Here is a 26,261-nt window from a genome sequence, read left to right on the forward strand (position 1 = left end):
TGACACCTCTTGCACTGAGATGCAGCGCGTTAGACCGCTTCTCCACTCAGGAACCCTGCAAATGCTCAAATATATTATGATGATAATAGAGAAATTGCACAAAAATCCATTAAAAAAAAAAAATCTTAACAGGCCTATTGGTCACTGGCTGTTTCCCTTTTTTCCACCAGCCCACCCAACAAAAATATGGTCCATCTGGCATTTGTCATAATTGCTAGATGGCCAATCTCATTGTTATGTCTGTGGAGAAGCTGGTTGCCAGGAAGTTGGGCGAATGAAATTCATTTTTCACAGTTGGTGATGGCGGATGTCGAAATCGACACCATGAAGAATTACCACATAGCTTTTGAAAGGATAAACCCCGATACGAGTCGTTACCCCTACTGTATCGTGTGGACACCTATCCCCGTACTATCGTGAGTTCCCGGAGTAAACTTGCATGTCTGCTTTGTCGTGTTTAGTGCGTGATTCATAATCAGTGTGGGAGAGTTATTGGTGACAGCTCCGTAGCTAACGTTTGCTAGCTGGCTAGCCAGTTGCTATCAGTTCGCTTATCAGCTGTGTTTAAGCCCTCGCGGTTGGTTATTAATACCGATATGTGCCGAGGACAAAGCTTGTCAAATTTAAAACGGTGGCTTTTCTTTTCTGACATACACAGTCAGGGACACTTGACAGCATAGCCCAGGGGCTACTTAGCCTTTGCTGGCTTCGTGAAGGCACACAGGCAAGCTAGGTTACAATAACTTTAGCGAAATGGCTGCAATGTATCCTAATGATTAATCCAACCAGCTGGCTTTGTATTAAAGTGACTTGATGCAATCTATCAGTTTCAGCGAGGCAACTCGCTACATAGTAACAAAGCCACGAGCTGTCACAGCAGTTTAAAGTGACATCATCCTCACAGACAGGTTGTTGGCATTTTGAATATTAGAAGTTTTTATCAGGCTACCAAAACACATTTCTATGGTTTCAAAACAGAAATGTATTTTATTACTATATTTAAATCTGATTGTGGTGTAGTGTTGTAGGGAGTGTCTTTTGGATCAAGGAGGAGACAGATACAGCCTGCGTCCTTAGTGGCACACTATTCCCTTTATAGTGCACTACTTTTGTCTCTGGTTAAAATGAGTGCACGAATGACAATAGGGTGCCATTTGAGACAGTTCTCACCACCCGCTTTTTCCCCAACAACCAACTCTTCCCTACATAAAATCTCTCTGACTAGTATTTAGGTGGGCACGACTGCACTGCACTCTCTATTGGATCAGACATTATCTAGGATGCCGCCTTTGTGTCCTGCCCCTCTTTCCTGCACCATTTCACTATTGCAAAAGAGCATCTCTTGAATGCATAATATAATGGTATCATTGGTATAAACCAATTATATGAAGATATATCAGTGAGACGCTCTAGTGGGCTGCCAGATGTATGAGCAAACAATGTTGTTTTTGCATCCCAAATGGCACACTTCCCTATGTAGTGCATTACTTTGGGCCCTGGTCAAAATAAGTGCAATCGCTGTAACTCAATGCAGTTACGCCGCGATCAGACCGACGTCGTCATTGCATCAATGTTGTGTAATGAATTCTGCTGTCAAACTTTTGTAATCCCACATTTTTGGTGGATAACATTCACCTTTTGCTACTATTTCCGTCAAGTCAAGTATACAATTTAATGCAAACGTTAGATAAATCCAACGTATGCACCACACACTGCAACTGCAATGCTGCAAGGCAAACGCTGCGTTTCATTGCAGATTAATGTACTTCTGGTGTACCAAAATGCAATGACACTGTCGGTGTGATCGATGTGTAAGAGAACAATACACTGTCTGTCTGTTCATTTGATCAGTTGGGCTACACTGCCTTCAGAAAGTATTCACACCCCTTGACTTTTTCCACATTTTGTTGTGTTACAGCCTGCGTTTAAAATGGATTAAGTGAAGATGTTTTGGTCATTGGCCTACACAAAATAACCCAGAATGTCTAAGTGGAATTATGTTTTAGAGATGAACTACAAATTAAAAGATGAAATGTCTTGAGTCAATAAGTAGTATTCAACCCCTTTGTTGTGTCAAGCCTAAATATGTTCAGGGGTAAACATTTGCTTAACAAGTCACAATAAGTTGCACGGACTCACTCTTTGAGCAGTAATAGTGTTTAACGTGATTTATGAATGACTACCTCATCTCTGTACCCCACACATACAATTATCTGTATGGTCGCTGAGTTGAGCAGTGAATTTTAAACACAGATACAAGCACAAAAACCAGGAAGGTTTTCCAATGCCTCGCTAAGTTGGGCACCTATTGGTAGATGGGTAAACATAAAAAAAGCAGACAGTGAATATCCCTTTGAGCATGGTGAAGTTATTAATTACACTTTGGATGGTGTATAAATACACCCAGTCATGACAAAGCTCCAGCTGTCCTACCTAACTAAGTTGCCGGAGCGGAAGGAAACCGATCAGGGATTTCACCATGACACCAATGGTGACTTTAAAGCAGTTACAGAGTTTAATGGCTGTGATATGAGAACTGAGGATGGATCAACAACATTTGTAGTTACTCCACAACACTAAGCTAATTGTCAGAGTGAAACGAATGAAGCCTGAACAAAAATATTACAAAACTTGCATCCTATTTACAAGGCACTAAATGAATATTTCAAAAGACCTAGCCCCGCCCCCTGTCACTCAAGAAGCGCATTTGTTGTTCCTCAACCACGAGACACTTGCATTCAGTCTGCATGGTCAATGCAGCACATGCAACAATGTTGATGACAACGATGCTGTTTTCACTTGGCTTCTTAATATAAATCCACTAGCGTTCTATAATGACACTATTAGTTTATGTTTCTTACATCTGCAAACAGCTATGTAGCTATGTAAAATGTTGTCTTTTCTTTGCAAGTTGAGCCTAAATCGAGTTAGCCGCTAATGGCTAGCTAGGTAATAAATGTACTGAGCAGAGCAAACGTAACTAGCTATACAGCCTGATAATCAGCATTCTAAATCAAAGAGGAATATGTAAAGCATGAATATGTTAGCTATGTGATGTAGCTAAGAGAACATGAAATGTAGCCAAAGATTATAGGGTCCCCTAGGAAAGACTTATCAACACTTTGGTTCCTACCCTGGCATTTTCATTCGTTGTCATGTCAAACAACACTGTATTCAAAGTGCCTACTATTATATTCTAACTATAGAATTAGAATAATAATATTTCCATGATTCCAACAGTTCATAGGGTGTGTCTATGTTTTAATAAAATCAACTATATGTAGGCTACTGAGCTTGTCTGACGCTTTAAGGAATGTGATAAAAATAATTGACACACAAATAACTAAAGAGGGAGCCAGAGATCAATATAGCCTAACCAGAAGAAAGAAAATCCTGTTCCTGATCAATTTTTTTCAATTTAACTAAGCAAGTCAGTTAAGAACAAATTCGTATTTACAATGACAGCCTACTGGGGAACTGCCTTGTTGAGGGGCAGAACGTCCGATTTTTACCTTGTGGTTTCGATCCAGCAACCTTTCGGTTACTGCCCCAACGCTCTACCCACTAGGCTACCTGCCGCCCCTAATATAAAGTGTAAATGTACACCAAGGTAATTCTGAGCATGATCATATGGTGACAGGGGTCTCAGCAGGTTCAGGCAGCCAGGGAAGACCAGTCTGTGATGGAGCTGATGTGAACTTATGCAGATACACTTTATTCTCTCTGTGCAACAAAAACTGGACAACCCAGATGCTTTAAAGATTGAAACTATTTTAAGGCAGTCAGACAAAAAACTTAAAGTTGATTTCTAAACTGTATCAAGGGTTGATAGAGGCTTTTCCCGATGACTCAAAACATGTAAAGCAAAAATGTGAGGAAGACCTGGTAGAAGCTATTGATGATAATGAATGGATACAGATATGTTTAAATGTCCAGTCATGTTCATATCATCTCAGACATAAATTACTGCAGTTTAAGACCATCCATAGAATGTACTATATGCCAGTGAAACTGAATATCATGCACTCAGAAATGCTGTTCCTCTGCTGGAGGTGTAAAACACAAAAGGGAACATAGTTGCAGATGCTATGGTCTTGGGAAGGCTGGCTGAATTCTGGCAAAGTGTATGTTCTTTTATCTCAGCATGTCTACAGATTCTCCCTTCTCCTTATTTTTGTTTGCTTGGAAATGTTGATACTGGAGACTGTTATCAGAAGAAACTGTGTAACCAAGAATTTATAGTGGCTAAGAAATGCATTGCTATTATTTGGAAGGTTGGTTTTCCTCCAACAATGTCACAATGGATGGCAGAAATGTCAAGTTATGTATCCCTAGATTTGATTTATTACAAGATTAAGGGTATACTGGGCAACTTTCATAATTGTCTGGATGCCTTATATGGAATACTGTATGACAAAAGGATTCTCTATTAAAAACATGCCCAATGTCAAGGGAGATATTTATTTAGACAATCAATACATGCTGGGCTACTCAGTCCTGGCCCTGGAGGTCTGCCTTACTGTGGGTTGTCACCCTGGCCTTGGTCTAACACACCTGAAACCAATAATTAATGTTTCACTTAGATCCTAAAGCTGAGTGGGGTGTGTTGGGCCTTGGACCCCTAGGGGCAGGACGGCACGACCCAGCTATATTGTGTGCAAGTAAAAAGAGCTGTACAGTAATATTAGGCCTATGAGATTAATGAAATGGAGGATGTGCTGTTTCTGTGTGTTAATGTGTATGTGTTTTCTTTGCATGTTTTTGTTTACTTTTGTTTCCAAGCCTTTACCTTGAAAAAAAAAAAATGGGAAGGAAATTGTGTTGGGAGAGTTAAGTTATTGAGTAGACTGGTGGGGGTTGGGTGTGCATGCGGCTCAGGTTGGCTAGGCGGTCTGGCTAAAATTTGATATAAAGTATGTCTCAATAAAGACAGTCAAGTCTTTGTACTTAATTTTTTAAAGAGTTGTTAATTTGTTAGGCTAGTGGTTAAAGGTGCAAAACAATATTGTTGTTCTAAATAGAGACGGCTAGAAAGGCCGTCATATTGGATTGTGTAGAAATGCTGGAAATTAGCTTTAGACCCCCCAGGTTATGTCCCCACCACTTCTAAAACCAAAGTTGCACCCTTGCAGATGGCTGCTACCATTCATTGGACACATGGGAATCTGCACCTCTTCTGGTATCATCCGGGACTTTGCTGGGCCCTACTTTGTCTCTGTGAGTACTTGTCTTCTTCCTCTCCTTTCTTCTGGTTTTTTACTATCTTCTTTTTCTGTTCTTTCTCTCAAGCGGCAGAAGAAAATTGACCCATATCATTTGGCTGAAATCCTGATAAGCCTAGACACACTACACACACGTGCATAGATTTAGGGCCCATTTCCCGGACCCAGATTAAGCCTACTCCTGTAGATTCATCTTGGTTGGGGGGAAACCGGCCTTCTCTGTTCCAGGATATTGAGCTTTGTCTGTAATACTTGTTATAAGTATTGTTATAAGAGTTGCCAAGACAGCACAAACAGATTTGGGAACAGGCAAATATAAATTGGAAGAGCTGTCTTTAAACCACATTGAAATACCTATTGGCTGCCTGTAGAGGTAGTGAACTATAGATCTATATAACTAGATCTGCAAGCAGAACCTTATATTGAAGTCATATGTCAAGTGCTGCTCCTTGCAGTGATTGATATATATATATATATCATACTTATTACTGCGGGCGCTGCCTTGGGACTCGACTGGGGACTAGGTTTCAAGAGAAGAAGAGTCTAATAGCTGTGTGTGTGTGTGTGTGGGTGTGTGTGTGTGTGTGTGTGTGTGTGTGTGTGTGTGTGTGTGTGTGTGTGTGTGTGTGTGTGTGTGTGTGTGTGTGCTCACTATTACATTGGCCTTCCTGGAAGAACTTGTCAGGGAAATGCATGTCCCCTCAGGGATCAATAAAGAGTTCAATATGATCTGTTAACTCCCTGAAGCTCTCCAACAAGTACACTGCTACAAGCACCCTGTATTGGCCCCAAAAATAAACTCCATTCTTTGGGATTGCTAAATTGAATAAGAAAGACTATACACCCTACAGTAGGATTTCCCTGGTCTGTAAGAACTAGAGACGCAACCCCTCTGTCGCCATGAGCTTTTCTAAATGATAGCATAATGTTTGTTCTAGCTCAGGGAAGGGCACTGGCGGCCACTGTGCCCTTTTGTAGGCTCGCGGATCAATTTCCCAAAACAGAACTGTCGGGGTCTCAATTTACTGTTGAGAGTTAGAATAGTTTCATATTCAAGATTTCATGTCACATGCACAAGTACAATGACATTTTAGCATGTACAATTGAAGTTGGAAGTTTACATAAACAAGTTTTAATGACTCCAACCTAAGTGTTTCAACCACTCCACAAAGTTCTTGTTAACAAACTATAGATTTGGCAAGTCGGTTAGGACATATACTTTGTGGAAGGCTACCCAAAACGTTTGACCCAAGTTAAACAATTTAAGGGCAATGCTACCAAATACTAATTGAGTGTATGTAAACTTCTGACCCACTGGGAATGTGATGAAATAAATAAAAGCTGAAATTAATCATTCTCTCTACGTTTATTCTGACTTTTCACATTCTTAAAATAAAGTGGTGATCCTAACTGACCTAAGACAGGGAATTTTTACTAGGATTAAATGTCAGGAATTGTGAAAAACTGAGTTTATATGTATTTGACTAAAGGTGTATGTAAACTTCTGACTTCACCTGAATATCTTGGTGGGGCAAAGTCCCCACCCCCAAAATTGGGTTGCATGCCAGCAAAGCACTAAACAATACATTAATTGCACGACAATGGTGACAAACCGTGCCCACAAACTGTTAGGGCTTACGTAAAGCTGTCTGGATAAGAGTTTTCTTTTCAGCACCATGGAGTGAATCCTTACCACCGCTACACCTGGCTATCAGCGGAGCCTTGTCTGGCAGTGAAAAAGTTAATTCAGCCTCATTTACTGCCTTTCAAAAAAAAACAGCTGATATGGCTGACTTGCTTAAAATAATGTGGTTTCTACTGACAATTGGGATGTACAAACTATGGCATAAGGGAACGACGAGCGGATAAGAGTCAATCCATAATTTCCATTAAGACATTAATGAGCGAGCTTGGAAGGGACGTAGTCAATATTACTATTTGTTCAGAACTTTTTAAATGTACAGCGACAGAATTCAGAACATGGGCCATTCTTAGTGTTCTCCCTGTATAAGTCAGAACCATAGGATAAATGAAGGGGGCATATAAGCAGACAATGAAAGCTCTTACAATATTCAATGATGACATTTCTCTAAAACAGGCTATAGGCTACATCTGCACCACTGAGTCAGAACAGTAGGCGAAATTATGAGGGGGAAAGGCACCAAATTATTAGGGTCAGGCACATAGGCTACTAACAGCTTACTACACAACATACAATTACTTTCTTAGCTACAGTATACAAATCTCCCTGGCATATTATGTCATTTATGCAGCAGCATACAATACATTTTTGGACTCACCTTGTTGTGCTGTGCTCACTTGAAAAGGAAGGGGGTCCTTTTGCGGGACAATTTTGTCATCAAACTTTGTCGACAACGTCAGAGCTAATTTTTTCAGAGTTCCCAGTTGTCTTGAACTCACTGAGGTCTGAGATTTCCCAGTTCTGAGTTTCCAGTTGGTTTGAATGCGGCAGAAGTCATTCTGGATTGACAGTATTCCCAATGTATTCAATCTTTTTCTGGCCCATGGTGTTGCATGTGAATGTTTATCCTTTTAAGCTTGGAAAAGAGACCCTTAAAACCCAGACTTGGACCACACACCCACTCCACTGAATAGCAGGCTAGTGATTGCTTCGCGACGCTTGCAGTTAGATACGGATTCCTTTCAAAGCACTCATTGTTGAATTTGCGATTTCCAATGTTTATGGCCGATAATACAGTGAGGGAAAAACATATTTGATCCCCTGCTGATTTTGTACGTTTGCCCACTGACAAATAAATGATCAGTCTATCATTTTAATGGTAGGTTAATTTGAACAGTGAGAGACAGAATAACAACAAAAAAATCCAGAAAAACGCATGTCAAAAATTGTATAAATTGATTTGCATTTTAATGAGGGAAATAAGTATTTGAACCCTCTGCAAAACATGACTTAGTACTTGGTGGCAAAACCCTTGTTGGCAATCACAGAGGTCAGATGTTTCTTGTAGTTGGCCACCAGGTTTGCACACATCTCAGGAGGGATTTTATCCTACTCCTCTTTGCAGATCTTCTCCAAGTCATTAAGGTTTCGAAGGCTGACGTTTGGCAACTCGAACCTTCAGCTCCCTCCACAGATTTTCTATGGGATTAAGGTCTGGAGACTGGCTAGGCGACTCCAGGACCTTAATGTGCTTCTTCTTGAGCCACTCCTTTGTTGCCTTGTGTTTTGTGTTATTGTCATGCTGGAATACCCATCCACGACCCATTTTCAATGCCCTGGCTGAGGGAAGGAGGTTCTCACCCAAGATTTGACGGTACATGGCCCCGTCCATCGTCCCTTTGATGCGGTGAAGTTGTCCTGTCCCCTTAGCAGAAAAACACGCCCAAAGCATAATGTTTCCACCTCCATGTTTGACGGTGGGGATGGTGTTCTTGGGGTCATAGGCAACATTCCTCCTCCTCCAAATACGGCGAGTTGAGTTGATGCCAAAGAGCTCCATTTTGGTCTCATCTGACCACAACACTTTCACCAGTTGTCATCTGAATCATTCAGATGTTCATTGGCAAACTTCAGACGGGCATGTATATGTGCTTTCTTGAGCAGGTGGACCTTGCGGGCACTGCAGGATTTCAGTCCTTCACGGCGTAGTGTGTTACCAATTGTTTACTTGGTGACTATGGTCCCAGCTGCCTTGAGATCATTGACAAGATCCTCCCGTGTAGTTCTGGGCTGATTCCTCACCATTCTCATGATCATTGCAACTCTACGAGGTGAGATCTTGCATGGAGCCCCAGGCCAAGGGAGATTGACAGGTCTTTTGTGTTTCTTCCATTTCCGAATAATCGCACCAACTGTTGTCACCTTCTCACCAAGCTGCTTGGCGATGGTCTTGTAGCCCATTCCAGCCTTGTGTAGGTCTACAATCTTGTCCCTGACATCCTTGGAGAGCTCTTTGGTCTTGGCCATGGTGGAAAGTTTAGAATCTCATTGATTGATTGCTTCTGTGGACAGGTGTCTTTTATACAAGTAACAAACTGAGATGAGGAGCACTCCCTTTAAGAGTGTGGTCCTAATCTCAGCTCGTTACCTGTATAAAAGACACCTGGGAGCCAGAAATCTTTCTGATTGAGAGGGAGTCAAATACTTATTTCCCTGATAAAAATGCTAATCAATTTATAACATTTTTGACATGCATTTTTCTGGATTTTTGTTGTTGTTATTCTGTCTCTCACTATTCAAATAAACCTACCATTAACATTATAGACTGATCCGTTCTTTGTCAGTGGGCAAACGTACAAAATCAGCAGGGGATCAAATACTTTTTTCCCTCACTGTATCTCTTAATTATTTATCTTCACATAACAAGGATTGAAAAGGATTTGCCAGTAGATTGTCGACTTGATTCATGATGATGACTGCTTGTCTAGCTTGGTGGTTAAGATTTTGAAAGTATGATGTGGACATGATCAGTTCAATCAAAGCTATGGTATATATAATGTGATTTGACATTATTTTATCTGTGGCAAATGACCTTGAGCCTTCTTGGATGGGCACTTCTGATATAACTAAATGGCAGCACCCAAGGAGCTTGAATGTTTGAGCTCTCCCCGTAGATTTTGCGGTGACGTAGTGTCCCCATGAGTGACAGAACACTGACCCAATCACGGTGCAACTACAGAACATTACCAACCCCTACGCTCTGTATTTTCCACTGGCTGCCCCACCACCACAGAAAGCACTGAGCTAGACAGAAACACCTGCAACACAACAACACCATTTTTTTTTTTACATTGTTTGCAAACTGATATGTGACACGTATTAATGACAAAATAAGATACAGGCAACAACAACAAAAAATCAGTTGGGGCCCCACCTTTCCTGATTGACAGGTCACCACTGCTTTCTTGCAAGCTCTAACCCCAACAATGCAGTCCTCAATAACAATGTACTGTAATACAAATAATAACAAGGTAGAACAAAAACACAACATAGAAAATACGAAGAACATGATTAAGTAAGCATACTATATACAGGGTCAGTTCCAGTACCATATTTACAATATGCAGGGATACTGGAGTGATAGAGGTAGATATGTATAGAGGTAAGGTGACTAGGCGTCAGGATTTATGATAAACAGAGTAGCAGCAGCGTATTTCATGATTGGATGTGTGTATAGTCAGTAGAAATGTATTTGCATTTTATTTATGTATGAGCAACTGATGGAGTGTTTGTATGGGTGTTGGAGTATCAGTGTGCGTAGTGTGTAGGGCCCTGTGAGTGTGCATAGAGACAGTGCAAGAATAAGATACAAAGGTCAACTCTGATAGTCCGTGTTAGCTTTTTAGTTAGCTATTTAGCAGTCTTATGGCATGGGGATGGAAGCTGTTCAGGAGCCTGTTAGTAGTGCTTGCCGTGCGGAAGCAGAGAGAAACAGTCTAAGGCTTGGGTGGTTGGAATAGTAGAATACACAAGGTGCAATTTCTACATTTGGTTGTGAATCAGCAGTTCTTCTCTTGCTATGTCAGTCACTGACAGTCATTCAATTAGCCATGTCAGCTAACAATGTTTAGATTGGTAAGTTAGTCTAGCCAGCTATCTAAACTTGCAGTAATCATGGTCGAATTACGACAGGGGGGCTCCTTTGATTTTGTTAGTAACTTTCACTTCGATATCATATTACAAATTGCAAACATTTCTCTCCACCCTATAGCAAAATGTGTAGAATAGCATGAAATGAACTGTAAAACAAAACTGAAGCATGCTGACACCTTAACACACACACACCAGTGCCAGGCTAACACCTGCTGGGTACTCTTTATCTGCTTCCTGTAGCACAACACCTTATATGCTTTGTTGTTGATATCTGCTGAATTTATGAAAATTGAGAGACCCCAAAAAGTGAGCTTCAGGGTGATTTTAACATTGTCATTCATTAGGTTTGATATTATGAACGCATTACCAATTATATTGCATGTTTATTTTTCTTTGTGATTTATTGCAGGAAGACAACATGGCCTTTGGGAGACCAACAAAGTAAGTAAATTAAATGTTCTGGGGTGTGTTTAGTCTTATCCTGATGACTGAAATATTTATTGTGTTCTTCATGGTCAAATCAGTAGAGGGATATTAAAATCTCTGCATCTTTTCTTAACAAACAGTGGGGTCCCAAATTATTGACACCCTTGATAAAGATGAGCAATAATGACTGTATAAAATAAAGAATTCTGTGAAATTCGACTATTTTATGCTAGTACAATTGCTCAGAGAAAGACATTTTGTTTAACAAGTAAAACATGCAGTTTTTCTCAAAGGTAGGTGTCAAAATGATTGACACCCCTAAAGATTCTTATAAAAAGTAGTCAAAAGTCCCATATTCCTAGAATGCAATGAATACATCAAGCCTGTGACTCTACAAACTTGTTGGCTGCATTTGCAGCTCATTTCGGATGTGTTTCTGATTATTTCTAGCCCAGTAGAAATGACTGGTAAATAATGTATTGTGTGATTTTTGGAGTCACTTTTATTGTAAATGAGAATATAAGTTCTCTAAACACTTCTACATTAATTTGGATGCTACCATGATTACAGATAATCCTGAATGAATCATAAGTAATGAGGAGTGAGCAAGTTACAGAGGGTCAAAGATCATACGCCCCAATTTATTTTAATTTTAATTGAACCTTTATTTAACTAGGCAAGTCAGTTAAGAACAAATTCTTATATTCAATGATGGCCTAGGAACAGTGGGTTAACTGCCGTGTTCAGGGGCAGAACGACAGATTTTTACCTTGTCAGCTCGGGGATTCTTTAGGGTTGTCAATCATTTTGACCCCTACCTTTTTGTGTGTGGGGAAAAAAATGATTACTTGTTGAACAAAATGTCTTTCTCTGAGCAATTGTATTAGTATAAAGTAATATAAATTCAAAAATGTTTGCGCATACAATGTAAATTAGTATTTAAAATATTTTATTGAGTTATTATTGCTCATCTTTATCAAGGGTGTGAATAATTTCGTACCCCACTGTATCTTCAATAAAAGCACTTGTGCAGAGCAGTTAGCTTGGTCCCAGATCTATTTGTGCTGTATACCCAACTCAAGACAGCACAAACAGATCTGGGACCAACCAGGCTACAGAGTAGTAGTAGCTTTAGTTTCTGATAGATTCTCTGTGTATTTGAAGGTACTGGATGCTGGACGTAGCCAAGGTGTATGCTGGTGGCGCCAACGCCTGGGACACAGCAGTGCAAGACGCCTCAGAGGAGTACAAAAACAGAATGGTAAGGAATTGTAGGCGGAAGGTTCCAACCGGAAGGTCATTGGTTTGAATCCAAATTCCGAATCTGTTGGGATTCTAGGTACACTACATGACCAAAAGTATGTGGACACCTGCTTGTCGAACATCTCATTCCAAAATCATGGGCATTAATATGGAGTTGGTCCCCTTTTGCTGCTATAACAGTCTCTACTCTTCTGGGAACTCTTTCTACTCGATGTTGGAACATTGCTGTGGGGACTGATGTTGGGCGATTAGGCCTGGCTCGCAGTCGGTCGCTCCAATTCATCCCAAAGGTGTTCGATGGAGTTGAGGTCAGTGCTCTGCAGGCCAGTCAAGTTCTTCCGCTTTCTCCTTGCATGCGCCAAGACCCAAATTCGTCCGTTGGACTTCCAGATGGTGAAGCGTGATTCATCACTCCAGAGAACAAGTTTCCACTGCTCTAAACTTTGTGGCGGTGAGCTTTACACCACTCCAGCCGACGCTTGACATTGCGCATGGTGATCTTAGATTGTGCAGCTGCTCGGCCATGGAAACCCATTTCATTAAGTTCCGACGAACAGTTATTGTGCTGATGTTGCTTCCAGAGAAAGTTTTGAACTCGGTAGTGAGTGTTGCAACTTAGGACAGAAGATTTTTTACGCGCTATTCGCTTTAGCACTCGGCGGTCCTGTTCTGTGAGCTTGTGTGGCCTACCACTTTGCGGCTGAGCCATTGTTTTGTTCTAGACATTTCTGCTTCACAATAACAGCACTTACAGTTGACCGGGACAGCTCTAGCACGGCAGAAATTTGACAAACTGACTTGTTGGAAAGGTGGCATCCTATGACGGTGCCATATTGAAAGTCAATGAGCTCTTCAGTAAGACCATTCTACTGCCAATGTTTGTCAATAGAGATTGCATGGCTGTATGCTCGATTTTATACACATGTCAGCAGCGGGTGTAGCTGAAATAGCCGAATTAACTAATTAGAAGAAGTGTCCACATACATTTGTATATATAGTGTACCATATACCATTGCCTTTGTGCCTTTGAGCAAGGTTCTTAACCCCTAAGCTGTTCCAAGGGTGCCGCACCATACAAATGTTGATTGTACCTCTCCCCCCCCTCCACAGCACAACCTCTGCTGTGACAACTGTCACTCCCATGTGGCCATGGCTCTGAACCTGATGCGCTATGAAAACAAGACCTCGTGGAACATGATCAACCTCTGTCTGCTCTCCCTAGTCCACGGAAAACACGTCAGGTACTGAGATACTGACTCTGACTTTGTCTGCTCTCCCTCAGCTGACGACAAGCACGCCAGGTACTCTCTGTCTATCTGTCTGCTCTCCCTCAGCAACGACAAGCACGCCAGGTACTCTCTGTCTATCTGTCTGCTCTCCCTCAGTGATGACAAGCACGCCAGGTACTCTCTGTCTATCTGTCTGCTCTCCCTCAGTGATGACAAGCACGCCAGGTACTCTCTGTCTATCTGTCTGCTCTCCCTCAGCTACGACAAGCACGCCAGGTACTCTCTGTCTATCTGTCTGCTCTCCCTCAGCTACGACAAGCACGACAGGTACTCTCTGTCTATCTGTCTGCTCTCCCTCAGCTACGACAAGCACGCCAGGTACTCTCTGTCTATCTGTCTGCTCTCCCTCAGCTACGACAAGCACGCCAGGTACTCTCTGTCTATCTGTCTGCTCTCCCTCAGCTACGACAAGCACGCCAGGTACTCTCTGTCTATCTGTCTGCTCTCCCTCAGCTACGACAAGCACGCCAGGTACTCTCTGTCTATATGTCTGCTCTCCCTCAGCTACGACAAGCACGCCAGGTACTCTCTGTCTATCTGTCTGCGCTCCCTCAGCTACGACAAGCACGCCAGGTACTCTCTGTCTATCTGTCTGCTCTCCCTCAGCTACGACAAGCACGCCAGGTACTCTCTGTCTATCTGTCTGCTCTCCCTCAGCTACGACAAGCACGACAGGTACTCTCTGTCTATCTGTCTGCTCTCCCTCAGCTACGACAAGCACGACAGGTACTCTCTGTCTTTCTGTCTGCTCTCCCTCAGCTACGACAAGCACGCCAGGTACTCTCTGTCTATCTGTCTGCTCTCCCTCAGTGATGACAAGCACGACAGGTACTCTCTGTCTATCTGTCTGCTCTCCCTCAGTGATGACAAGCACGCCAGGTACTCTCTGTCTATCTGTCTGCTCTCCCTCAGCTACGACAAGCACGCCAGGTACTCTCTGTCTATCTGTCTGCTCTCCCTCAGCTGACGACAAGCACGCCAGGTACTCTCTGTCTATCTGTCTGCTCTCCCTCAGCTACGACAAGCACGCCAGGTACTCTCTGTCTATCTGTCTGCTCTCCCTCAGCTACGACAAGCACGCCAGGTACTCTCTGTCTATCTGTCTGCTCTCCCTCAGCTACGACAAGCACGCCAGGTACTCTCTGTCTATCTGTCTGCTCTCCCTCAGCTACGACAAGCACGCCAGGTACTCTCTGTCTATCTGTCTGCTCTCCCTCAGCTACGACAAGCACGCCAGGTACTCTCTGTCTATCTGTCTGCTCTCCCTCAGCTACGACAAGCACGCCAGGTACTCTCTGTCTATCTGTCTGCTCTCCCTCAGCTACGACAAGCACGACAGGTACTCTCTGTCTATCTGTCTGCTCTCCCTCAGCTACGACAAGCACGCCAGGTACTCTCTGTCTATCTGTCTGTTCTCCCTCAGCTACGACAAGCACGCCAGGTACTCTCTGTCTATCTGTCTGCTCTCCCTCAGCTACGACAAGCACGCCAGGTACTCTCTGTCTATCTGTCTGCTCTCCCTCAGCTACGACAAGCACGCCAGGTACTCTCTGTCTCTCTGTCTGCTCTCCCTCAGCTACGACAAGCACGACAGGTACTCTCTGTCTATCTGTCTGCTCTCCCTCAGCTACGACAAGCACGCCAGGTACTCTCTGTCTATCTGTCTGCTCTCCCTCAGCTACGACAAGCACGCCAGGTACTCTCTGTCTATCTGTCTGCTCTCCCTCAGCTACGACAAGCACGACAGGTACTCTCTGTCTATCTGTCTGCTCTCCCTCAGCTACGACAAGCACGCCAGGTACTCTCTGTCTATCTGTCTGCTCTCCCTCAGCTACGACAAGCACGCCAGGTACTCTCTGTCTATCTGTCTGCTCTCCCTCAGCTGATGACAAGCACGCCAGGTACTCTCTGTCTATCTGTCTGCTCTCCCTCAGCTACGACAAGCACGCCAGGTACTCTCTGTCTATCTGTCTGCTCTCCCTCAGCTACGACAAGCACGCCAGGTACTCTCTGTCTATCTGTCTGCTCTCCCTCAGTGATGACAAGCACGCCAGGTACTCTCTATCTGTCTGCTCTCCCTCAGTGATGACAAGCACGACAGGTACTGAGATACAGCTGCAGAAAAGATGAAAAGAAACTCCTCCAGACTGCATTTGAATGGATGTTGTTAAGATTCACAGCACTGTGACTTAACTTTTTTAGGACCAGAACTGTGAGGTAGGGCTGGATATTGGGTATGTGTACGCTCTGTACTCTCTGGGTCCCAGGGGCTGATAGATATGTCACTGAATTTCCTCTGAATACAGAGAATCCTGGAACACTCTGAGGGACAGACAGACAGACAGAGGGCCTGATGATTCTATGGAGATATTAGGATTGAGTCTGATGATACAGTGGTATGTTTTGGTTGATGGAATGTGACAGCTCGTCCCCATGCCCCTTCCTGTGAGAGTGGTAGCAGGCAGGAGTCTTCCCACTAGCATACTACCTAGAGTGAACCCATGCATGCAGGCAATCTGATTGGTACTCATCCTAGTACGGACATTGGAGCGTAGCTATGTGAGTGGTTGGTTGGACAGACGCGTCACATGACCCTGGCCTGGCTGGATCTTAAGCGGTTGTCATGGCAACCACTTGAGCCTCTGTAATTAATTACGTGCGTGCAATCTCAGGCGTGTGCTGTCAAGACTATGGGGGAAATTAGGTGAAGAATTCGATTTTCACTCAGTCACTCCTCAGACCTCATATGATCGCTTACGTCTTCTGTTATTGTTGTTGTTCCAGAAAGCCAATGCCTCTCGCTCTCTTTTCCCCATCTGTATCTCCCCCTCTCTTTCTCTGTCTCTCTCTCTCACTCTCCCTCACTCTCTTTTCCCCATCTGTATCTCCCCCTCTCTTTCTCTGTCTCTCTCTCTCACTCACTCTCTGCTCCCCATCTGTATCTCCCCCTCTCTTTCTCTGTCTCTCACTCTCCCTCTCCCTCCATCTCTGTCTCCCCTTTCCAGCTGTGCAGGGTTCCTGAAGACCTGGCTTCCCTTCCTCATGTTGCTGAGTATCATCCTAACTGTGGCTCTGACCATTAACCTGCAGTGACCAGCCAACCAGGTGGGAGGACACAGCTTTCAGGGTGGCCAGGGGGCAAGGAGCAGAGGGGGGAGTGGGATGGACTCCCTGCAGAAGGGGGGTGAGGGAGATTGGGAGGGGCGGGGGGTTAGAGGACAAACAGGGAGGGAGGGAATGGGAACCCCCTGCAGGTTGGAAGTGACGGTAGAGGTGGGAGGTGTCACACCTCAACTCTGATTGTGAGGATGGAGAGGAAAAAAGACATGGAACTGTGACACCCCAGCAACATACAAACCAATGAGAGGACAATGAAGAGAAGGCCAGAAACATCCTCCACTCAACTAAGCACAAAGCCTGTTTGTTTCTAGGACCAGGCAACCTGGCTTTCACTGGTGGCGTGGCCCTACTGAAGCTGGAATACATTTGGATGGCAATTTTAGTTGTTTGTTTATTTTGGGGTTGAGAGTAATTGTTCTTGATGGACGGTAGCTTACTTTTAAATATTGTAATGCCCCCCACAAACATCCCAACTCCATAAATGTTTATGCAATTTTCAAATGTTTTGATTTTTAATGAAGGCCTAGTATATGGGTATAGACCATCATAACCATCCATTACCTAGGAATGTGGAGGGGGTGGATGTTGCCGGTTCTGTAGATTACAGTAGCGATGGTAGTGGTGAAGGGGGTAGGGGTTGTTCTTTCTTTCAGGGGTAGTAGTCTTGTCTCCCACAGGGACAGCAGCATCCTTGCCTTTGTCTCTCTCTGCCATGCTGAAACCAACACCCACCATCCATTTTAATGACATAGGACTATGATGATGATCCACTGACTCAGTGCTTCCCATACTCTGAGATAAATAAAATACTCCATCTTGATATTTCACTTTAATGCCTTTCAAGGAATGTGTTATTGCATTGGCATTTTACGCTTGGTTTGATACAGTTCCTATTACTGCAACTTTTAATAACCTGTGATTCACCAAGAATGGTTTGTTGTTTCAATGAATTCTATCTATTTACTACTATGGACTGTATCCAGGATAACAACTCTCAAAACTCTGCTATAAGCAAGTGATGCCTCATCTTGTGTGATATCTATGAGCGTAGTTGAACTGCTTCTGTCTGCATCTTATTTAAATATTTGTATTTTTCTTAACTCTATTGACATTTGTATGTTTAGAGACCATTTTAATTGTGGCTCTTTTCAAAACGGGATTATAGATTATAGATTTCAGATAATCTCATTAAGTGTGTTGGATTATTTGGATACTTCCTACAGTGGCCATGGTAACCTCTGTGGAACCCTGGACTCATAACTCTGGACTTCACCTGCAGATGGGAATGGAATGCATGATGTTCTGGAATTCTGCAGAGTTCATTTGTGTTCTGTGTTGTAGGATGTGAGTGTGCTAAATGGAGAGCTTCCCAGTCCCTACAGGAGAGGGATCAACACTTTCTGATCCTGAACACTCCAACGTCAAAATGTGCCCTAGAAGAAATAAGTACCTCTGAATCCTAGCTCTGACTGGGCTCGTGAAAAAATAAAATGTATTCATATAGTTGGCGCCTGAAAAACAATGGTCTTCTATCCCGGGTCTTCCCGGAAAATGTGTATGTACATGAATGGCTCAATTTATATCAAATATATTTTTGGGACTATACCATCTATATTGATTTTGTACGTAGTAGCCTACTTTCAAACACTGGCTAATCCTAGATGATGGTTGGCACACAATATCCATTGCCATGGCTTCCTTCTGCGGTGGCAGGTTCAAATCCCCTCATTGTTTGGAGTGAAACCACAAAGCGCTGAGCCTTGAGCTTTCTCTCTTTAGCCATGGAGCTGCCAGAAGCAGCAGGTAGCCTGCTGGCTCCTCCAGGTTGAACACACCAATACCCTTGTCACACTACCGAACTGGACTGAACCGATGTACTGAGCTGGCCTGGTTACGCATCCAGCATAATGTGTAACCGTGCTGAAAGGAAAAAGGTCTGAGCCAGCACAGCTTGGTTTGGGTTGGCACGATAGTGTGAAAAGCATTCAAGTCTTTGGCTTAATATCCTGGGGTCTCCTCTCCTCCTGTGCCAGAGTGCCACTCCTGCTGTCTCAGATGAGATTAGAAGGACATTGTGAAACGTCAATGCATCTCCATGCAGCCCTTTTCACATTCCTGCTTTCTCTCCTGTCGGACTTCATTCTTTGAAATTCCAGCAAATATGATCGATGTTGATCTACCACTGCAATAACCCCAAATTGTATGTAAAAAAAAGAAATTGTATATATTTGTGTAGGTTTTTAAAGATCCTTCTTTGTTTTCCATGACATTCACAGTCAAGGCACTTTTACACTACTTCTGTAGCTGTTTGGCAATTTTATGCGAAGACACCAATTCTTTCTAGGGTATTTACGCTCCTTTGGTGTGCTCATGCCTAGAGGTACTATGGCTTCTTATATTTTTCCTTTCATGTTCATGTGCAAATATTAGACCGAGTGATATTGTCTTAAGTAACATTGTATAATCTCAAATATCCTGTTTTAATTTCCTGTTTTAATTTATATTGTAAATTAACTATCCTCCTTAGTTCCCTTAATTTTCTACATGCAATACCATACTATATCATATCAAAACTCATCACTGTTCTGCAATGAAGCAAGTTTGTGCCTGAATGCATGAGTATGTCAATGAAAGCGTGTGGGTGTGTGGATGCATGAGGTGCGGTTGTGCATGTCCTGGCTGCATGTTCTATGTCTCTGTGGACATAACTATTTTCTTGAATCCTGTGGCTTTTTGGGGAATTGCTGATAACTGCATATCATAGCAGATGACTACCTATAACAATACATTTATATACACTTTATTACCACAAAGGGTTTTCTAAAATCATGTAAATTGTCCATGACAGTATGTATGATGTACAGTTGAAGTCGGAAGTTTACATACACCTTAGCCAAATATATATATAACTCCGTTTTTCACAATTCCAGACATTTAATCCTAGTAAAAATCCCCTGTCTTAGGTCAGTTAGGATCACCACTTTATTTTAAGAATGTGAAATGTCAGAATAATAGTAGAGAGAATCATTTATTTCAGCTTTTATTTCTTTCATCACATTCCCAGTGGGTCAGAAGTTTACATACACTCAATTAGTATTTGGTAGTATTGCCTTTATATTGTTTAACTTGGGTCAAACGTTTCAGGTTGCCTTCCACAAGCTTCCCACACTAAGTTGGGTGAATTCTGGCCCATTCCTCCTGACAGAGCTGGTGTAACTGAGTCAGGTTTGTAGGCCTCCTTGCTCGCACACGCTTTTTCAGTTCTGCCCACAAATTTTCTATAGGATTGAGGTCAGGGCTTTGTGATGGCCCCTCCAATACCTTGACTTTGTTGTACTTAAGCCATTTTGCCACCACTTTGAAAGTATGCTTGGGGTCATTGTCCATTTGGAAGACCCATTTGCGACCAAGCTTTCACTTCCTGACTGATGTCTTGAGATGTTGCTTCAATGTATCCACATAATTTTCCATCTTCATGATGCCATCTATTTTGTGAAGTGCACCAGTCTCTCCTGCAGCAAAGCACCCGCACAACATGATGCTGCCACCCCCGTGCTTCACGGTTGGGATGGTGTTCTTCAGTTTGCAAGCCTCCCCCTTTTTCCCCCAAACATAATGATGGTCATTATGGCCAAACAGTTCTATTTATGTTTGATCAGACCGGAGGACATTTATCCAAAAAGTATGATATTTGTCCCCATATGAGGTTGCAAACCGTAGTCTGGCTTTTTTTATGGCGGTTTTGGAGCAGTGGTTTCTTCCTTGCTGAGCGGCCTTTCAGGTTATGTCGATATAGGACTCATTTTGCTGTGGATATAGATACATTTGTACCTGTTTCCTCCAGCATCTTCACAATGTCCTTTGCTGTTGTTCTGGGATTGATTTGCACATTTCGCACCAAAGTACGTTAATCTCTAGGAGACAGAATGCGTCTCATGGTGTTTATACTTGCGTACTATTGTTTGTACAGATGAACGTGGTACCTTCAGGCGTTTGGAAGTTGCTCCCAAGGATGAACCAGACTTGTGGAGGTCTACAATTGTTTTCTGGGGGTCTTGACTGATTTCTTTTGATTTTCCCATGATGTCAAGCAAAGAGGCACTGAGTTTGAAGGTAGGCCTTGAAATACATCCACAGGTACACCTCCAAATTACTCAAATGATGTCAATTAGCCTATCAGAAGCTTCAAAAGCAATGACGTTTTCTGGAATTTTCCAAGCTGTTTAAAGGCACAGTCAACTTAGTGTATGTAAAGTGAAATAATCTGTCTGTAAACAATTCTTGGAGAAATTACTTGTTTTGCACAAAGTAGATGTCCTAACTGACTTGCCAAAACTATAGTTTAACAATAAATTTGTGGAGTGTTAGGTCGGAGTCATTAAAACTCATTTTTCTAAGTATATGTAAACTTCCGACTTCAACTGTATGTATATAATATACTAGACTTTAATAGACCTTTTAAATGATCCATAGTTTACTCTGTTTACCAGTTTTTCCCAGAAAAAAGGATTCCAAAAGGGTTCTTCAGCTGTCCCCGTAGGAGAAGCCATTTTGGTTCTCCTACCCTTTTTGGTTCCACTTAGAACCTGGGACCAAAAATGGTTCTTCAAAGGGTTCTCTTATGGGGACAGCCAAATAACCCTTTTAGTTTTTTTTCCTAAGAGTGTAGGAGGTGCCATATAATAGAAAGGTAGATTAAAACTAAACAGCAGGAGGGTTGTCCCTCCTTCCTGACCTCAAAGATGACTGATATTGTCGGTGAGTGATGAGCATCATCTGAGATGCAGGAGAATAGCTCTGCTTCGTGTGAACAAACAGTGGGGCTTGTAGTTAAAGATGCACTCTCAAACTTTTGTATAATTTCAGTCAGTAGTTTTGAAAATGGTGCAAAGGGCCTAAAGTGGCTCTCTTTTTTTGTGTACTACATCATCCATTTTGTATGTTATGTCCTAGCCTGGTCCCAGATCTATTTGTGCTGGCATGCCAATGGCCATAGGAGTTGTCTATCCAGAACAAACAGATCTGGGACCAGGCTAGGTGGCCTTATTTTTATTTTATTTTTGTAGCATCCTTGGACAATGTCTATGATAGATGATCATTCTCATAACACTAGAGGTTGACTGAAGCACTAGTCTTTTTTAATTTAGAGGCAAGACTGGATATAAATTGTGGCCTTGATTCCACTTGAAAACCTTGCTCCTTTCCTATAATTAGTATTTTATTTAACCTTTATTTAACTAATGGTAAACAGAGGAAACAGACATGGTTTTTGTGCAATGGAACCCCTCATTTTCTCATTCTGTTATGTTCTAGAATCAGTAACACTCTTCAGAGTAGTTGAATTCATATTAGATGTTCTTTCCCCCTGGTTGTAGCCAGAAGCTGGGTTGTGGAATGTGGACACCTGTGGTTTCACACATTGTCTGCTTACAAAAGACAGTTGGGATGCTATTATAACTGAGGGCCAATAATCATATAAAGTTATAAACACCAATACCCTTGTTTTGTTATTTTAATCCCTTGAAGATTAGGAGTTCAGTTTCCCCATGAAATAATCTGCAAGTGACTGAGTGAACTATGATTGTATTTAAATAACATGTAACTATGATACCAATAAAGACATTTATTATTGTAACTATTTGTTGGTGATGGATTTCTAAAGAAATGGTGCATACATTATGCTAGCATTGGATCATATTACTTATGCCTACTCGTACAGCATAGGTTTAGTACTACATGTGCTCAAATTTACAGTTAGTCTAATTTGTGTCAAGGAGAAAGGCTAATTAATTAAACGCTCAATTTCAAGTGAATTTCACCACTGATCCAACCATTCGTATCATATTTCAGAGTAAACACTTGGCTGTCAAAAGGACAACCTCGGATTCAATTGCCAGTTGTCATCATTCTGCAAACACCCTCGATGCTCTTTCTCTCTTTTCCTGTAGAGAGCATTGGGGGAGGAGGGGTGGGCAGACAGAGGCTCCGCTCCCCCTCCATCTAAAAAGCATTGTTGATCTAATATCACAGTGAGAGGAGGGCACTTCTATCCGCATTTTCTGTAGCACAAATTTTGATCTGCAAATGCTTGAAGGTGCGTCCGTCTTTATTGATTTGGATACATTATCTTTTCGCTTGTGGAATATTTTTTTTTTAATACACATAGCCTGTGTTCTTCATTGTTATAACATTGTTATGTCAATTACTTTGGCAAGTATTGAGATGTATTCAACCTGATGGCTCAGTACATTTATTAAGAACTTTAACTTTTTAACGTTGTTGAAGTGGACCCCATGAGTTCTTATTCAGTGCCCCACAATAGTTCAAATCAAGTGTCATGCCACAAGGATCTGGGAATGTGTCAGTTCTCCATCTTCGTGTGTATGACTAATTCTGGCCATTTTGCGCTTCCGGTTATTATAACATACTGGTGGAATCTTTAGCCTGCCTGTCTATCGAATAGCGTGAAGATAATGACTTAGGTTATTATCGAATAATTATTAACTAATAATAGGATCGTGTGAGCTAAATAGCTCCATGTTTGAAATCTAAGGAGACACAGAACCAACTCCTTAATTTTTTAAGGTTTTTGTCAAATTCAATAGTTGCGTTTCTTTCTCCCATCCAGTGTAGGCATGCTGTTGAAGTCAACGGTGTGCAACTGCAACCCGCAGTTCGGGGCGTTCCTGGCGTTCGGGGCGTTCCTGCTAGCACAGTAGGCTGGAGGCTGGGGCGACACCGTGTCTAGCTAGGACACGGTGTCGGCCCAGCCTCCAGCCTGCTGTGTACCGGTGTCATCCTGGCTAAGCTAGAACACAGTGTCCATTGCTCTCACCTGCCGAACACCCGCCACCAGCGTCGTTAACAGAACCGCAGGAAAACAGTGCCCGACAGGCGGGGGCGCAGGACACTTGTCTACTGCTGCACGGTCAGCTAGTTGTTGTCACCCGCCCCTTCTGTGGGATTTGTCGGTGGCTGGCATCCAATATTATTATTAGCCTCAGGAAGTAGGGGTGCTGCAGCACCCACTGATAAATCACAATCATATTATAACAATATATTTGGATTTTTTTTATTTCCCGTCCAAATTAGTTAACTAGGCCTATATTACTCCTGTTTGAGTGGAGGGGAGTGACCATATGCATGAACGCCCCAATTGCGGGCAGAAATGTCACCCTTCTTGTTAGAGTGGGAGAGCAGAAAGGCTCTGGACAGGGTGAGTGGAAAGCTGGAAAGCTCCTCCCCGCTGATTGTAGCCTACAACGCGATGGTGCTTTAATGTCATTGTTTGAGTGGAGCTGCGCCCCGCTTGCATCCGCTGGGATCAAACAACCCCGACAGCGAGATTCCTTTTTGTCATAGAAATCAGACACTGCCTCTCAGTCACACGTGGGCTTCAGAAATTCTAAAAAGTTGAACATCCAGCCAGGACTTGTAATACAGAACGGATCAAGGAGATGCTGAGGACAATCTGAATAGTGTACGACGGGACTCTCCACGTTTCACTCTCATCGGCAGTAGGATACGTATATTTGTATATAGCTGGTGTGCGCAGTCAATGCACTGGAACCTAAAGCATATGCTTAACTTTTGTCTCGCTTAGAAAAGTAGGCACTAGGGACGAGTTTGTTCTACGTTTGAAATGGAAATCAAGTCTTTTTCCGTGAGTGTCGCTCTGTGGAGTTTTTTGTTTTGAATGTATAAAAACTATATCACTGTTCTGGTTTCACATAGCATATTTGTAAAAAAATGCCGAATTTGGCCCCGCTAATTGTTTTCTTTGCGCTGCTCTGTTCAATCTCTGGGCGCGCATTTGGATGCCCTCTTCGTTGCGAATGCTCAGAAGCCGCGCACACCGTCAAGTGTGTTTCCAAATACTTGCGGAGTGTCCCGTCCGGGATACCAGGGTACACGAGGAATCTGTTTATAACGGGAAATCAGATCAGCAGAATTGGGCCAGAATCGTTCAAAGGGCTGGACAATTTAACCACGTTGTCACTGAGTAACAACAGGTAAGATAAACATTGTACCCACCAAAAATAAGACTTTTGTAGTTTGGCCTACTTTTATTAGACTCACTTTCCCAAGTTTATATTTCCTTCATGATTTGAAATATCAATGTGTTATTATAGCAAACATGTCATAGAGTTTGTCCATATATATTTTTTTAATATTTATAATTTCTCACACTTTTGAACATTTGATGAGGCCTGCTGAGATACAATCTTCCGCAAAATCATTCGCAAGGAGATTCCTGCAAAACTATTATTTGAAGTTGAAGTCCTGTTGTGTTGGGTAGTCTTGAATCAACCATGTGCCTACTATTGTGTTATTACTGTTATTATAGACCATGAGTGACTATACGTCCTCTGCTCCCACTGTCCCTCCCTCCCTGCAGGATAACAGAGGTAGAGTCTCAGACGTTTTCTGGACTGCGTTCCCTCCGCTCTCTGGACCTGAGCTCCAACCAGCTGACTGTCATCAACCCAGAGGCCTTCACTGTTCCTGGCCACACCCTCAGGGAGCTCAACCTCAGCCGAGCTCTCTACAACCACTCCTCTGTCATGGACCTGGCTGTGTCTCTTCGCTGGTCCACCCTGGGGGAGATCCGGACCCTGGACCTGTCAGGGAACAGCCTGATCTACCTGCCCTCTCACACCTTCTCCTACCTGGGGGGCTTGCGGAGGCTCATCCTGGCCAACAACTCCCTGGTGGCCCTCTACAATGGCACCTTCTCTGGGTTGGACTCTCTGGAGCAGCTGGATCTGACCTTCAACGCTCTGCGGACCATCCAGGAGGAGGGCCTGGCTGAGCTGGACTCGTTGTGTCCCGGGGCGAGACTCATTCTAGGGGAGAACCCCTGGACCTGTATCTGTGGTATTGAGCCCTTCGCTGCCTGGCTCAACTCCTCCCAGGGACATGTGGGGGACGCAGAGAGCCTGGTGTGTGCCTTCCCCCCAGACATGAGGAACATCTCTCTGCTGAGGCTGGCGGCTGGGGTGGCTGGACAGGCTGGGGTGGGCGGGGACAGGGTGGCGCTGGGGTGCCACAGGGTGGATGAGGGGGCGGACCTGGCCCTCCAGACTTCCTACGTGTTCCTGGGGATCGTCCTGGGCTTCGTGGGACTCGTCTTCCTCTTGGTCCTCTACCTCAACCGGCAGGGCATCAAGAAGAGGATCAATGACATGCGGGAAGCATGCACAGAGGTGTTGGAGGGATACCACTACCGCTACGAGCTCGATTCCGACCCCAGGCTCTCTCAGGTCTCCACCACGGCAGACATTTGACGATATCAAGACACTCAAGGGGCTTCCATGATCCTTCTTTCATAATTGAAAACATTGGACTTTTTTTCTATTGCATTCA

At 43.2% G+C, this 26,261-nt stretch overlaps 2 protein-coding genes across 2 annotated transcripts in view; both read left to right on the top strand.

Annotated features, from left to right (window-relative positions):
• Positions 1–261: 261 nt before the first annotated feature.
• LOC106588615 (transmembrane protein 222) lies at positions 262–17,728 on the top strand. The gene is made up of 6 exons (XM_014177777.3): positions 262–416; positions 5,133–5,217; positions 11,207–11,238; positions 12,388–12,484; positions 13,597–13,727; positions 16,781–17,728. Exons 1-6 carry the CDS (start codon positions 301–303, stop codon positions 16,866–16,868), a joined length of 549 nt encoding a protein of 182 aa, XP_014033252.1. The 5' UTR covers positions 262–300; the 3' UTR covers positions 16,869–17,728.
• Positions 17,729–24,077: 6,349 nt separating this feature from the next.
• LOC106588614 (trophoblast glycoprotein) overlaps positions 24,078–26,261 on the top strand; it is a 2,642-nt gene continuing 458 nt past the window's right edge. Inside the window, exons 1-2 of the mRNA XM_082970085.1 lie at positions 24,078–24,907; positions 25,294–26,261. The exon at positions 25,294–26,261 is cut by the window's right edge and continues 458 nt beyond it. Coding sequence (XP_082826211.1) covers positions 24,645–24,907; positions 25,294–26,182 — 1,152 coding nt within the window. The 5' untranslated portion in view covers positions 24,078–24,644 and the 3' untranslated portion in view covers positions 26,183–26,261. The remainder of the gene's footprint in view (positions 24,908–25,293) is intronic.

Source organism: Salmo salar, chromosome 27, assembly GCF_965601325.2.
Source record: "Salmo salar chromosome 27, fSalSal1, whole genome shotgun sequence".
In the NCBI taxonomy this organism is placed as follows: domain Eukaryota; kingdom Metazoa; phylum Chordata; class Actinopteri; order Salmoniformes; family Salmonidae; genus Salmo; species Salmo salar.